This window comes from Meleagris gallopavo, chromosome 4 (assembly GCF_000146605.3).
Source record: "Meleagris gallopavo isolate NT-WF06-2002-E0010 breed Aviagen turkey brand Nicholas breeding stock chromosome 4, Turkey_5.1, whole genome shotgun sequence".
NCBI lineage: Eukaryota > Metazoa > Chordata > Aves > Galliformes > Phasianidae > Meleagris > Meleagris gallopavo.
Window position 1 is genome coordinate 28,068,102 of NC_015014.2, and position 16,299 is coordinate 28,084,400.

Genomic DNA, 16,299 nt, shown 5'->3' on the forward strand with positions numbered 1-16,299 from the left:
CCCGCGCAGCGCTCCGCCTTCCCGCCCGCGGAGCGAGCCGGAAGGGCCGCTGGGTACCGGCTGAGGGCTCTGAGCGGCGGCGGCTGCCGTATCTCTTCAGGTGAGAGCGCGGCGGGAGCTTCGCGGGCTTCGCGGTGCCGTCCTCGGCCCTGAGGGCGGGCGTTGAGCTCCCTGTGGGCGCTCCTACGGCAGAGCTGGAAGCGGCCGCCCCTGCTCGCTGAGCGGGGCCGGCGGTAACGCGTGTGGCTGAGCTCGGTGAGTCCACCCGCTGGAACTGCCCGGCCCCGCCCGGTGGAGGGTGGCCCGGTGTGAGTAGATTTGAGGTGGTATTGCAGGAGGAGGGCTCAGTTGAACAGGCAGCTCGTGGTGGTACGAGGAGGAGGCAGGCGGGGGGTTTGAGTGGCGACGGGCTGTAAAGTGGGGTATGTAAGCGTTGCCTAGGCACGTGAGGGTCGTGGTAGCAAAATCAAAGGCGAGCTAGATTGAAAACGAGGAGGAAACGGCGACGGCAGTGGGATGCTTCTGCTGAATTATCAGGAGCAGAATGCACAACTTAAATGTGGAGCAGCTGCTGAGTGGGGCAAGTGCTATAGTGTCAGTGAGCACGAATAAGGGCAGATACTCAGTGTGTGTTGTGGCTTAACCACGCACTCATGCGTTTCTCCTCTTCGCAGTGGGATGGGAAAGAGAACCAGAAGAAAGTGGTTCTGCCTCCTCACTGGCAGGACAGTGTAAGCAGCTGAGAAAACTGAAACACTCTTGGCACTGTACAGCACTATGCAGCAACAAATAGAAACATCAGTGTGTTATCATTGTTTTTCTCCTAAAACCAGAATATAGCATTGTATCAGGTACTGTGAAGGAAAACAACTGTTCCCATTGAATCTGAGGCAATCTGCTTTGCTTCAGGGCTCATCAGTGAGCCCTCTGTTTCTGCAACAAGGAGAGGACTGAAGCGTGGGTTGGTTGCCTGGTAATCCATGGGCCTACATGAACTGTGTTCTGGTGATATTGTTGTGAAGCCACTTGCTTTTCTCTACAAGAAGATCATGAGGCTGGGAGAAATCACCAGGGACTAGAAAAAAGCAGGTCATATGTCCCTTCTCAAAAAGGGGCAAGCAGGATGATCCAGGGAAGTGCAGGCTGGTCAGCCTCCCTCCTTCAGTCCATGGAAAGGTTATGAAGGAAGCCACCGCAGTATGGGGAGGAGCAGGTGTTGACTGGGGATAACCAGCTTGGGATCTACCAAGGATCAGTCATGCCTGGTCAACTGGATTGTCCTCTATGGCAAAATAACTAGCTCTGAAGCTGGGAGGAGGAGTGGAGAACGTCATCTGAGGAGGGGCAAGCAGGGACCTAAATAGAAGCCTTTCTGTACCTAAGAAGAGATTGATAAAATGGAGCCTGTATTTCCTTTTATGTGAGAGCACAATCTGAAACAGGGGAGATGCCAATTTGAATTAAAGAAGTGAAAGGAGGCGCTGAGCTCTGTCTTGGTACGTTTTGAAGGTTCAGCTGGATGGTGTCCTGGGAAAGCTTGTCTGAATTGATGGCTGACTTTTGCTTTGAGCAGGTCTCTTAGAAACGAAAAGCTTGTGTATCGTGGTGTAATGCAGCAGGCAGCTCAGCACCATGCAGCCACTCACTCACTCTCTGCACGTTAGGTGGGGGAAAAAATCAGAAATGTGAAAGTGTGAGAACTCATTGTTTATGATTAAGATGGCTTACTAAGTAAAGCAAAATCTGCATGCACAAACAGAACAAGAAATTCCTTTGCTGCTTCCCATTGGCAGTCAGATGTTCAGTTACTTCCAAGAAAGCAGAAGTCGTTACATATAACGGTTTCTTGGGAAGACAAACTCCATCTCTCAGAATGTCATCCCCTCTTCCTCCTCTTGTCTCCCAGTTTTTATTGCTGAGCAGGATACCATATGGTATGTGCCAGTCCCCTGCCTGGTCTGGGCCAGCAGTCCTGGTTCTGCCCCCTCACAGCTCCCTCTTCTCCTCTAACCCCTCCTGGCTGGACAGAATCAGGACTGCTCTGCACAGCGCTGCTCAGCAACAACTAAAGCATCAGTGTGTAATCAGTACTATTTTCATTTAAAAAAGAAAAATCAAAAGCAGAGGACCCTGTCAGCCTTTATGAAGAAAATGAACTATATCCCAGCCTAAGCCATGATATTCTATGTTTCTTAGATAATATATTATTTATGAGTGGTAGAAAACAGCAAATAGAACACAATAGTGTAATGTAGAAATGTTAGATAAGCAAGTTACTGTGATAGATTGAATTATTGATTGGAAATAATGATATAAAATATGCTGTGGGATAGAATATAAAGTTATGGATACTCACGCTAGTAACTATAATGGAAGATTTTACCCAAATCTTCTGAAATTATTTGAATTTCACATAAAGATGTCACATAAATAAGAACTGATGAATACAATTGCTCTGATTAATGCAGTTGTCGGGACTGCTGAAGTGCTTGAGTTTTGAAATATCCCTCATGGGAGGTACTGTGAAATTGTTGTCATGAATCAAATCCTTGTTATGATACTAAAGTAAAAACTGAAAATGGAAGTTAAGCTTTTCCTGCTTTCCTTGATCTATTTCATCAAGATTTGCGTTAAATCTGAGAGTGATCTGGAAAAGGCAGTATTGGTAAATACACAATCTACCACTGTCACAGTTGTTAGCTTTAGTTGGGGAAAAAAGAATTCTCTTCTACTTGAGGAAAAGGAGATTCTAAAGGACAAAAAAAAAAGGATTAATTGATTTTTATGGTGGCGAATTAAATAAATTATTGATAAACATGGTGTAGCATGCTGAAAGCTATTTTGTGCTGCTGATCCGTGTTTCTGGGCTCTAAGTTAACTACTGCAAGTGTTGAAAATAGATGAAAAGGATATGTGGGTGAAGGTCCTCCTAATCAGTGACGGTGGAAAGATATAACTAGCTGAATTCTCAACAATTTTACAAATTTACAAAAAAGTTTGATAATAATGTTATGCAAAATAGTAGCAGGCCACTCAATGATCAGTAAAAGCCTGTAATACCCTGGGAAGAGTAACTTAAGTTGAAAGACTACATATTCTATATATGTGCTCAATTAATTTTGTGTAAGTTTTGGCAGAATAAAATAGTTTAGAAATGAGTGATTCAGAAAACAACTCTTAGACACTGAGATGAACAGCCTATTAACTAACAATTTTCTTCCTGTGGATATTTAAACTGCTTAGTGTAAAACATGCTGGGAAGTTAGTTGATGATTCTCCATCATAGAAAGATTTCATATATAAATCACAGATACATCAGACAGCTTTGTTATCATCAATTTGGTGTTCTCTGTCCATCATTAAATACTTGGAAGATGAAGAACTATCAGAGAGCAACTTAAGAAGGGTGCTTGTAAGGCTAGGCTGATGACTTCATGCTCACTTGCAAGAGCGTGCTGGTGTATTCTTGACCCTGCTCTGAACTTATCTATGTGTCCTAGCCACTTATGGCTGCAAGGAAAACCATTTCTACCTTGGATTCAAGGATTATGTTACAGCTCTCCAATCTTGCAGCTGTGTAATTAAACACTACACAAAGTGTCATATACTTCTTTCTTATATTTTTTCTACGTGATGTTTTATTTTCCATACGAAGTCCCTCTCTTTATGTAAGAAATTTCTTTTTGTTAATGGTTGCGGTAGCCTGTGACATTATTACAATTTACCTTTGAGAGCAGAAAGAACTGCCACAATTTCATGCGCAAATGAAAGACCAAGTATACAGAAAGCTTCTGAACATGTCTGAATTAAACAATTACTTTCCAATAGTTGCCTTTTAAAAAGCTAGAGCTCAAAATAATTTGGGAAATGTTATCTTCCAGAAGAGAAAAATGGATTTAGCAGGCTTACTCTTGTTTTCTAAATTCTACAACCATGCTGAATTGTTTGCTAAGGACAGTTGAAGCTATCTATTCTTTATGCACACATGTATGTACTCCCTGAAGATGCCTCAGAAATGAGCTTAAAGGGTTTCTGTTTCTTTGTTTTTAAGAGGGAATTAAGAATTATTCCAAGTTCCTACAACTAGTGTCTTTGTTCTACTGTTTTTATACAATGGAGGGTGTAGCATTCTTAATTGAAGGCTATGTTGCACTGAAGCTTGGAAGCCAAATTCACAGACCAAAGAAATGGTAACTTAACCACAGAGCTCAAGAGCAGCCAGAATTTTTGATGTAGACAAATGCATTTATGTATTTAAAAAAGTGGATACATACTTTCCACATACACTGAATTCCCTTTCTGTAAACATTAGGGAGAGTCTGAATTGTCTGGATGGGGCTCGCACTGTAGTAGTCTGCGTGATCAGCGGTGAGGCAGTTCCTGCTGTATAGTACTTGGTAGAATAAGTTCTGCGGCCACTGGAAAATGATTTAATGAGTGGATTAAAGAATAGGGAATGAGCTCTTGAAGAAGTTTCTTAACTCTCTGCTGGTTCCATTGATGAAATCCCTATGAAGTCTACTGTATGTTGAACTCCTTGATGATCTCAGTAGAGCGATTCTCTGGTGTCTCGTGAAAGCCCAGCGTGAGATAAAGGTTCCTGGAGACTTTTAGGCAGGCATTGAGGGAGTAGGCTGCTGCTGCTGGTGTATGGCCAGAGAGGTAAAAGTTCATTGCCTTGAATAACAAAAGAAATTCTTCAGACAAAACTTTGGAGGCTCCAGCCTAAAAATACCGTCTGAGTAGTGCTTTTGAACAGAATTGATGAAAACACTTCTAGATCACTGTATAAGAAACAAAATATCCTGATATGTTTTAAATGAGATTTGTTTATTATCCATTTTGGAAGAGAACAGAAAACTTTCTGTGTTTGGCTTTTTTCCTCAAACTTATTATTGTTAATAATTAAATTAGAGAGCAGAATTTCTGATGCAACTTTTGTTAAAGAAGTTAGCTCTGTGAAGGCTCTGGAGTGCAGGTAACTACTGCTATGCAACTTCTATTTTTAATTTATTCTTTGCTTTTCCTCACATCATTTCCAAATTTTTCTTTTGCTCTTAAATGATCAGTGTGTTAAAAATCATGTGTGAATCTAAATAAGGATTAGGGTAGTAGGTACTCTTGTTGAAGTTTACACTTAATTGCATTTATATTCTACATTGCCGGATTATCAAGAATATGAAATACTTGTTCCATTTACGTAAGAAGGATGAGTTGAATTTCTGAACATCAGATGTCCAAAGAACAGAGTTGATGTCCCTTCAGATGTGAAGCCAAATTCAAGTTCTTCAGCTCTTTAAGTTCACAGTCATCTTCTAATGATAATTAATTCACTTATTACCTTTGCTGTGATTCAGTGTAACTTTATTTTACAAAAAATATTTTGCAGTCTAGTTAACTACATGCTGTTTAACTTCATATATGTAGTTCTTCCTTTTTGTTTGTCTTCCTACAAAGACACCACTATGGCTGCTGCAGTGAACATGGAGCTTGATCCTATTTTTCTGAAAGCCCTGGGCTTCTTGCGTTCCAAGAGCAAGGATTCTGCAGAAAAGCTGAAAGCACTTCTTGATGACTCTTTGGCCAGAGGAGCTGATTCAAGTTATCGTCCATCTCAGAAGGTATTAGTATTAAATAATGCAGGCCATTTTCACATGCCTTTACAGCCCCAGCTATTCCTTGTTCATTTTTATAGCTGAAGATTTAGAAGAGAATTAGAAGCTGGAAAAATTATGAGTAATTATGAAATGTTCGAATTCACCATTTCCCATTTTTTTTGCAAAATAGTGCATTCAGTTAAGTTAATGAGGGGGGAAAAAAATCTTGATGTATCCAAACATGTATAATATCTGTTCCGTACTATATTGCAAATGCAAGATTTTTTTAATGGTACTTCTTGTGTTTTATGTTGGTTTTGGCATTCTGCTTAGTAACTATCACAAAAGGGGGAACCAAAATTACACAGTTATAAACAAAGATAGAAAGCTCTTTCAAATGCAGATATTCTTGTGACCAGATAATTATTAAACTAAAAGCTAATTACTGACGTAAGGGAACTGTTATGTCATGGCCTGATCTGATGATTGAGCATCTGGTGAAGAGGGGTGGCTGGCTCAGGAAGCATCGGTGCAAGCAGTCCAGGTCCATCCTTACCTGAGCTCATTTAAGAGCTAGTCTCCAATAGGAGAATGCCTCCTGGATGAGGACCACTTCTGAGAGGGAGTGTTCCGTAGGCAGAGACCCTATCACCAGTTAGGTGAGTCAACTTTTTCCTGTATATGGTTATCGATATTCATAATGACAGTTTGCCTCCTATTGCAAAGAACTTACCAGAAGCAATTTCATTGCTTTCATGGACCAGCAACTGATGAAACTGGATCTCTCTTATCAATATGTTTGATGAAGTTGTAGGGAATGGGGGGAAAAATTTCCCAAATGGTTTGAAACATAAATGATTTGCAGGCAAAAATCATTGCTATCCCATAGAAATACATAACTTTTCATTTGCTGGAAATAACTAACCACCTGCTAGACAGAATATTTGAATCTGAGATTAGCATATGAAAAAAACCATGTGGGTACATACTAGTACTATGTACAACTACGTATTGCCATATAGCTAATGAGGTAGTTTTCTCCCTTGGGATGTTGACAAGTCAGCAGTATGTTCTAACGATGGTCTGTATTCACACACTAACTTTTTCTTTCTACAGGTACTTCTTAAAATATCAAAAAGATAGTATTACCTTGTGGCATACATGATGCTTGTACTACACAGTCTAATACTTCTCTGTGCAAATCGTTAACTTCCTGAAACCTAAATTACAGCTGTACACCTGTAGTAATGCAGGTGTTATGACTTCCAGGAGCCTTCTGTCAGAGCTAAATAATATCACAGAGAGGCTTAGAAAGCTGATTGCAGTAGCAACTTGGCTGGTTGTCACTGTCTACATGCAACAGGAAATCAGGAAAGTTGGTGGGGCTGAAGTGAAGCTCAGCACTCATCTCACTATGCAGCAGAGAATTACTCACTTATTACCAAGTTGGAGGGATAACTTTCTCATACACATTGCTATGGTTGAACACTCTATTTTTTTTATTATACATTGCTGATGCTAATGCAACACTAATAAGAACTATCAGTTTCTGTTGATCTAAATTATTAAGCTGGTAGGTGAATATGAACTGAGATTGACTTACCTCCATAAAGGAATGATATATTGATGTCCAGAGACAGCATGTCTGCTTATATTTTTAGCATAAATCTTTTCCTCTGGAAGATTAGCATTAAGGGAGATTTTAATAACTGTAGTTTAAACACATTTATTTGTGGATGTATTATAAAATGACTTAAGAAATGTTTAGAAGAATGTATGTACAGGTGAACAGTGTTATGTAATGTTTGCCTAACATGTGATCTAATTACAAAACAGGAAGTAGATTGTAGGGTTTGACTTCAATTTTTGTTTCTGTTTTTAGGAAGTAGAGCAACCAAAAGTGTGTGTTACCAAGCCTGTTTCTAGTAAGCAAGACCCTAAAGCCTCTTCTAGTTTGCCTTCTGGTAACAACAATGGCAAGCCTAATGCATCAGAAAAGGTGAAAAAAGAAACAGAAAAGAGATCTGCTGATAAAGTGAGTCTAATTTTTGTTCTCTAGTGACATAACCAGGCTAACAAATTCGAAGATGTTTTAGTGAAAACTCTCTTCCCATGTAGCCCATGTGACTGTTCTCGCTAATAGTACATAGCCTACAATCTGTTTTATCAAATCATGTTGTTGTTTAGGCAATCTAGCAAAGGTCTAGTTAAAATTATTTTGTAAATACTTTAAATACACTGATGACAAGTTAATAAAATGTAGCAGCCTGAAATGTGGGTTTTTCCAAGGCTTTTTTGAGATTCTTGTGGTGAAGCACAAAAGGTGGACTAGAGTTTCTAATTCATGAATATTTTGGAGAAGATGTATCTGAGGAAAATATGCTGTGTATGTTTTATATACTCCTTTTTATGCTTATATTTTAATTGTTTCAGTCATTTTCTCATTTTAGAAGGTCCATCAGCTTTCTGCTTTTTCACATTCTTTGTGTTTGTCATAGATGAAAGGGGAGGCTGCTGAAGGAGGTGATGTGCCAAAGAAGCCCAGACTCGAGAAGCAAGAGGCTCGTTCCTCTCCTATTACGGTTCAGACAAGTAAAGATTTATCCATGCCTGATTTATCTAACTTTGAGGAAACCAGTGCTGATGACTTTGCTATGGAAATGGGTTTGGCCTGTGTTGTTTGCAGGTAAATTAAGTGTTTCATTGCAGTCGTGTATTTGCTTTTGGTTGGTTTTTGCCCATGTAGCATTCAATTAATGCTACCTTGCAGTTGTATTCTGGAAATTACTTAAGTACATATGCAAAACTACTAATGCATGTAAGCATTCTTCACAAACAAGATTTTTTTTAAATGGAGCTTTTAATGAGTAAAAATGATTTTTCTTTAGAAAAGAGCAAGTGAGAATTAATAAAATCAGACAAAATGAAAAGCCTAGCAGATAACAGATACTGTCTTTTAAATATTGGAAGACAAGTTAAAATATTAATAGCTAATGTTAGGCAGCATTGTAAAAAAGCAGTTCTGAGTATATTTTTTTTTTAGTGGCATTAGCATGAGTTCTATGTGTGTTGCTCACTTTCTTCATAATCATTTGATGTTACTTTACACGTGACCATGTTTTTTCAATTAATTCTCTAAATATATGTTACATCCTGCAAGTGAAACAGGTTTTTATTTTTCAGGAAGGGCTTCTAAAACTAGATCTTAGTAATATTTTGTTAACGATATATCTAATTGTAAAAGAATTAACAACATACTTTTGAATATCCACTATGTGATCAGATAACTTGAATAAGCATTGTGTTCCACAGGTGATTTATATCCCTGTAAGCTTCCCTTGTTGCCCACTTCTCTACCTCTGACAAGGGTGTCTTGCTTATGTAAGTGTGTGATCTGACGAACTAGCCTCTGGATCAGCTCCCTGCTCAGGTTTTTCAGCAGATATAGGTTTCAGTCAGCTCAGTGAGTGTACTTATCCTCATGTATGCATATATATATATAGGATCAGGACAGGGAGGAAGATGGAGCTGGCATTTATGGGACTGGCCAGACCCTTGGTAGAACTATTGTATTCTAGCTCAGCTTAAGCCACATGGGAAACTGTGTTCTCAAGGTGTCTCTGGTTCATGGAGGAATTCCCATTCTTAGAGCTAATTATACTGTTAACCAATTGTTGAGTGACAAGACTTCCTGTCGTTTTGTTCCCATGTGTTAGCTCAAATGTTTAACTTTATTATAGACACTGAAAAAGGAAGAACAGTTCAAACACCTGAAGTAATAAATAAGTCTTACCTTTCTTCCTGCAATAGTGACTATAAAATAGCTCTTATTTAAGTGATGCTGGAGAGAGGAAAAAGCATATAAAGAGGGATGGTAGCAGTCTCCAGATACTTGGTATTTGTTTTTATTGTGCATGAACACTGCTGGAACTGGTGTCTTCTGATTCTCAGTTTCCAACTTAATCTGGATGGATTGTTTTTCAAAACAGTTATGCTTCAGGCTTTCTAAGTCCAGCACAGTTGTTAGGACTGCATTCCGCTATTTACTGCTCAGCTGTCAAAGTAAGGTCCCTTCCTGGGGCTGGGCATCTTGAGTTGAAATACTAGCATTTCAGTACATATGAAATACAAAAGCACTTCTGTAAAGTAACGTAGGTATGAATACCATTTGGAAGCTGACAGCTATTAATATTTACATGCAGACAGTTGTGAATGAGAATACCATGTCCAGTTGCAGAGTATGCGGGGTTCTTTTTTTTGTAGTTCAATGGTTTATACTGCTGAAGAAAAGTTGACAAGTGTTATCAACTTGTGTACAATGAGTTCACAAATGCAAAAAATTACATTTGTAGATTAACTATTCCTTTTTGTATAGATGTAGAAACTAAAGACATGGAATGTTTCTTCAAGATTTGCTAAATGTGAGATGTCTGCATGATCATCAGGGATATTGAAATTTGATGTCTGTGGGTTGTTTAAATTAAAACCATGTTCTGCTATACCAAACTAGGCACAAAGAGAATCTGGAAAAACCTCACCCTCTTCAGTACTTTCAGATCTTAGAAAACCATGACTCAATGGATACGGGGATTCTTGGTCATGTGAAGAAGTAACATTACTTGCAATTTGCAGCTGATAGTGAACCCTGAAAAAAAAAAAATTAAAGCCCATTTTTTTGAAAGAGTGACTTTTTTTTTTAGGAATACTTGTTTTCTGAAATTAAAAGATCATTAAGTTTGCTTTTCATTTATCAAATAGTTTAAAAATAAGACTGGTTTAACTTGATTCTGAGAATGAAGAGTTTTTTTTTTTTAAATTAGTTTGCAATTGTCTTTAGAACTCTTGAAATAGAGCGAATCTCCTTGCTTGAGACATGGGGTTAAAGCATCACTGCTTTGTTCTTACCCAGGTTATTTAGGAATCATAAACAAAATGCCTCATGAAATTTCCTGCATCTCTAATGGGGTGGTGGACTTTCAGAAACGTTTTGGGTTTTTTTTTTTGATAGCCCATTTGAAAGAGAAATATTCCTTAGAAAATGTTCTAGTGTCTGTATGGACAATACTTCTTTTTCTTCTTATAGAGAAACAAGGTATTACCTTTCTCTACCCATCTACAAATAGAGTTTCCATGGTTATCTGGGTACCTGCTCCTCAGGCTTATGAGCAAAAGCAGCTTAGCAATTAAATAGCCTGATTCTTTATCTGAAAGAAGAAATCATCAGAAAACTGATATTTGGCTAACTTAGACATATTCACAGTAATGTGTACATCACTACTTCGTCATTTATACTGCATGATTACTTTCAAGAGAGACCCACAGCAGAATTAAGTCCTCGTCACCAGCTTTGTACTTGCTTCAAGGCAGAGCTGCAAGTTAATCCTCTGTGTTCCATGTTTTCAAGATTCTGGTATTATCTCCAATTCTGAGTGTCCGTAGGGACCAGAAGGATAGCTAATAAAACATCAGTAAAGTAGTATAGAGTTGGGATGGTGATGCTTTTAAATTCTTTAGAAGAAAGCACTCTTTCATACTAGTCAATGCAAAATTATTTGTTCTTGAACTGCACTGCTCTACAGTTTACATCAAAATTATCCAAATGTAGGCTGTAGGCCTTTGGATGTTACTGTAATGAGACAGTCATAATAAGTAAATAGTGGTAAAATCTCTAGGTGAAAAAGATAGATGAGACTTAAGTTTCTAACATAAAAATCAAACAGAGGAACAGGAAATATCATGTATGCATGTCTGATAATATTGAAGTTTTTTAATGTTGGTTCTCCCATGAAAATGTAACAATTTTGAGTTTCTAAAATTAGGAAGAACTCAGATAGGAAGAAAAAGCAGTGTAGCTCATCTGCTACAGGTAGAAAATGTTAACAAAAGCAAAAATATTTTTAGTTTTTATCTTAAGCTTTGCAAAATTTACAGCAGTTGGATAATCCTTGAAGTGCTTTTCCCAATAATCTGTTCTTAACTATCTGCTCTGCAGGCAAATGACAGTTATTTCTGGGAATCAGCTTGTAGAGTGTCAGGAGTGCCATAATCTCTACCACCAGGATTGCCATAAACCTCAGGTGACAGACAAGGAAGTGAATGATCCTCGACTTGTATGGTACTGTGCTCGCTGTACCAGACAGATGAAGAGAATGGTAGGAGTCAGTTTTTTGTCTAGTTTGAGCACTGTTGAAATGGAGCAGGTTATTTTTTATGTGTGAGGGTATTCTTTAGGTTGCAGAAATCTCTGGAAGAATGTTGGAGAACGACTTTCCTCTGCTGTGCTTCACTTGCTGCAGCTGTGTTTTTTAATGTAGTATCAAGGATTATTTGGGTATGTTCTTAAATTTTCTTAAAAGAACAAAATGTGAGTGAAGAAGTGTTACCACTTGGTAAGTAGTATTTTAAAGCATTTTTTATTTTAGGTGATGCTGATTACTTTTTTTAGTGCGTATCTACCAAATATTCCCTTCAATTTTGATTTTCTTCATAGGTATAGATGTGAATGATTGTTTTTGCAACAAGAGAACAAAAATTTTGGTTCAAATCTTAAGTGCTGAAAGATTGCACATCCGCCCCCCAAAAAACCTTCATTTTGATTTGTCTGCAGGATAATTTCTTGACTAAGCAGGGTAATTATTTCTGATCCCACAGAGATTCCTCTTATCTCATCATGAGAAACAAACAGTGAAGAAAGCGTCTTTGTTCACATATCCCTACTTCTGATTTTCTTTTCAATCAAACCCCTTTATACAACAGAAAATATGCTGTGTTTTGGAGCTGTTCTGTGGTAACTTAGCAAGTGGTTATCTATTGAAATATCTTGCTAATAAACAAGAAAAATCCAATGTGAGATCCTTTCCTAGGAGTTATTAGTACATGGTTATTCTGATGATCATCAGAACATTGAACCCAGCAGAGTATTTGCTTGAGGTCAGCACAGGATAATGCACTGGATAGCTTATGCAGTGACTCAAACTTTCCCTTCAGTGAGCTCATTTCTAACTTTTTTGTTTCAGCATGAATTCTATCTTTTTTTTATACTGCAACTTTTTAGCAGACTTGTACAGTCTACATCCCAATACTGCTGGATCATATCCACATTTTCCTCAAATTCACCTGTCTTTGCCTTCTTTCTGTGATGGCCCAGTGCCTTCCTATTTCCTGAGTTTCAACATTGCCTCTCTCTGTGCTGAAATAAAGTTCTATTCAATGTGGCTTTTTGGCTGGACTCCTTATCACCAGTACTATATTTGACATGGCCTTCTCAACTGCAGCTTATTACTACTTTTTCTCAGACACTTTTCAGATTCAAATTGTGATGGCTAGACTGCAATATGATGATGCTCATGCTTTCTTAAAACAGTATTGTAGAAGCTTTAACTAGTTCTGGGGTTCTTTTTTTCTACCATTCAGGCTCAGAAGACACAAAAACCACCTCAGAAACCAGCTCCAGCAGTGGTTTCAGTTGAACCAGCTGTGAAGGATCCATTGATCAAGAAATCTGAAATTAAATTGAAACCTGAGACACAAACAACTTTTCTAGCATTCAAGAGAACAGAAGTGAAGGTAACATACTTATTTTCTGGAAAATTTATAGTTTACATTTCACTGTATATTTCTATTTTTTAGACGTATTTTCTCATAAGCACAATAAATGAAAGTAGTCTGCTGTACTATTTATACTGAGTGATAATATAGCATAGTGGTTTTGCATTAGCATCATAAGAGTGGGGGGGAAACACGTCTATTCAGTAGTAAGTCCCTGAAGCATTCAGCTCTTGACTGTATTTTTATGTTAAAAGGGACAGAACAGAACTTACTCTGAGAATTTTTCTTAACAGTATTTTATACAAGCAGAATTTTATACAGATCCTCAGAACACTATAAAAGATAATATTTATTCTCTGTGGCCAAGTAACATACATATATTTTGGTAGTTAGGCTTCTCCTCGTGGCAGTAGGGAAATCCAGCTGATCCTGTAGGGTCTAATTTAGAAACATGAGACAACATATATCAGCTTCCTACTTATTTCATAAATGTTGGTTTTTCATACACGTTGTTATGAGTTGGTTAGGATGATAAACCAGAAGTAGCACAATGAATGACAAAGAAATCTAACAAACAGTGATGCTTACTGAAGGAACTCACCTGTAACATAGAATCAAAGCAATCATTCATGTTCTCAGAGGTAAATTTGCAGTTGTGCTGCTTAGATGGAAACTGCTGTGAATGAAACAATGGCTTTTGCTCAAGCACTTACACTTCTGAATAACTTTTCACCTTGGCCATAAACTGATACGACTCTGGTTTTAATAAGTCAACATTTGTATTATCCCCAGCTGAAAACTGGGGTTTGATTGAGGTTTGTGAACTGCAGCGGATGTGCACAGTGCTTTGCATTCAAGGGAAGCTTTGTCTGCAGAACACTTGTATATGGGAACTGCTGAATCATGGCCTGAACCTCTAATTGATCACCTGAGGTGAGCACTGAGTCAGCCACAGGAGCACAGGTGAAGGCAATTCACCTGTGCTCCTGGAAGGGGTGGAGCCTGGCTGCACCTCTCCTAGATCCATTTAATAGCTGGCTACCAGGAGGGAAGGATCTCTTCTGGAGATCCACTCCACTGGAGTTTCCCATGTGAGCCCAAGATACGGGTGAGTGTCCCTATCTTTCCTGTTTTCTGCTTGGTGTAACAACTATGTAGCCAAGCTCTCTGCTATACTATAACATTTGTATATACATTGATTGTAAAACTTGTCTTTTGCACTGCCTGAATGGAAAGACTAGAGGAAAGAAGTCCAATGGCTCAGTTTCTTTAAAACTGTCTGTGGGATATAGGCTGCTAAGAACCAAGATGGGAAGAGGAGATTTTTGATGCTTATACTTTAACCAAAATAATGCAATACTTAGTTACTATGGAACTATTTTTTTTTATCTTTAGATCTGTTATCTTGTTAAAAAGTGACACCAGTTAATGGCAAGCGATAAAGATACTGGCTTGCCTCCCTTGTTTATACTTCACAAATCTGCACTGTAGTTATTTGGGTAAAACCAGTGTTTAGAATTTATGGGGGGGATCTCAGTGCTATATAATAGCCTGTATAGAAAAAAAGGTATTGGTTTTATTTGGCTGGGAAATTTAAAGTTATCTGTGCCTGCATCCTTTTCCTCTTACTGCTTTTTTTTAACTATAATGACCAGTGATTAAATATTGTCCCCTGTGTGTTTCTGGATAAAGAACTAAAACAGACTTAATCTCATCCTGCTGTGATGCATTATACAAATAAATGCTGCTATAATAAGAATGATTTATTTATTTTAGCCCTCAGCAGCAGTTTCGGGGAACTCAGCCAGTACAAGTGTTTCCTCTTCAGCAACCACCAGTGGCCTTACAGGATGGGCTGCTTTTGCAGCCAGAAACTCCTCTACCAATCCATCAACTGCCAAACTGGGATCAACAGCACAGAGCACCGGTGGGAAACCTGCAGCAGCTTCAAATAACCAGAAACCTGTAGGTCTGTCAGGGTTGGCAGCTTCCAAAACAGGACTAGGGTCAAAAATAGCTTCTGCTAACAATAGCACAAGCCCTGTTCAGCTGAAACCACCTCCACCTCTGACATTGGGGAAAACCACTCTTAGTCGTTCGGTAAGTAGTGACAATGTTAGCAAAGTAGGTCTTCCTAGTCCCAGCAGCACTGCACCAAGCACCAGCAGTCAGGTGAGCAGTGGGAATGGCAACAGTGGGACTGCAGGTAACAGTGGGGGCAATGCAAGCAAAACCACAACAGATGCCAGTAATCAGTCAGCTTCTCTGAAAGGCCCAACTTCTCAGGAATCTCAGCTCAATGCAATGAAGAGGCTACAAATGGTCAAGAAGAAGGCTGCTCAAAAGAAGCTCAAGAAGTAGTACAGCTGCTTGCTGATCTTGCTGGCTGTGATCTGCAAAACAGCAGCATTTATCTTTCAGTTAAAGAAAATCTCCAAGTTACTGGACTGAACCAGTAATGAGGGAAGTCCCAAATCTGTGCTATACAGGAGGTAAAACTTAGGTAATCCTAATATTCCTTCTGACTGTATAAATCTGAAAGCTCAATATGTTAGAGAAATATTCACTATTATATGCTGTTGGTTTTTAGCTCAAAGCAATGGAATGTGAAATTGTAAGCATTGGGAATTTTGGTGTATTTAAGAGAACAATTTGTGGACAAATTGAACTTAAGCTGTCATCCTTCAGGACTGTGAATAAAAGTATTATTAATCTGGGGAATCACTGCCACTTTCTTTCATCCAGGTTTCTGATCCTTAAAATGCTTCAGCTTTTATGAGTTGTTTCTTGGGCAGTTAATGGAGTTCTCTGCAGGTTGCACAAGTCGTGAGAATTTTAAGTAGCCTAATTTGGTTTTCTGCATTAAGAAGTTTCTTTGTCATTTTCTAGTTGTTCTCTGAGGGAAAAGAGTAGAAATGACCCCTAGCCTGTGAAGAGTAGAAGAGAGCCAAAATGGTGTTTTCAATCAGTAAAGAGAACCTTAGGATTGTCCTGTTGTAATTTGAATGGATAATTGTCCACCACATATTTTAATTGAATGTGCAATCTCATTGAACTGTATTGTTTTAATGTGGAAGGAAAACTGGAAGAACATGAAGGGAATTACATTAGGTGTCTTGGTGTTGGCACTCTCTCTGGTGCACCTGAAACAAAA

General features: G+C 38.6%; 1 protein-coding gene across 2 annotated transcripts; it reads left to right on the plus strand.

The window, feature by feature from the left end:
- Positions 1 to 6: 6 nt before the first annotated feature.
- INTS12 (integrator complex subunit 12) lies at positions 7 to 15,866 on the plus strand. 2 transcript variants are annotated; one of them, XM_010709792.2, is made up of 7 exons: positions 7 to 100; positions 5,458 to 5,621; positions 7,480 to 7,632; positions 8,096 to 8,283; positions 11,590 to 11,749; positions 13,011 to 13,163; positions 14,922 to 15,866. In XM_010709792.2, exons 2-7 carry the CDS (start codon positions 5,466 to 5,468, stop codon positions 15,504 to 15,506), a joined length of 1,395 nt encoding a protein of 464 aa, XP_010708094.1. In that variant the 5' UTR covers positions 7 to 100; positions 5,458 to 5,465; the 3' UTR covers positions 15,507 to 15,866. The 2 variants fall into 2 exon arrangements, with proteins under 2 accessions (XP_010708094.1, XP_010708095.1); XM_010709793.3 differs by lacking the exon at positions 7 to 100 and adding an exon at positions 140 to 255.
- Positions 15,867 to 16,299: the final 433 nt, after the last annotated feature.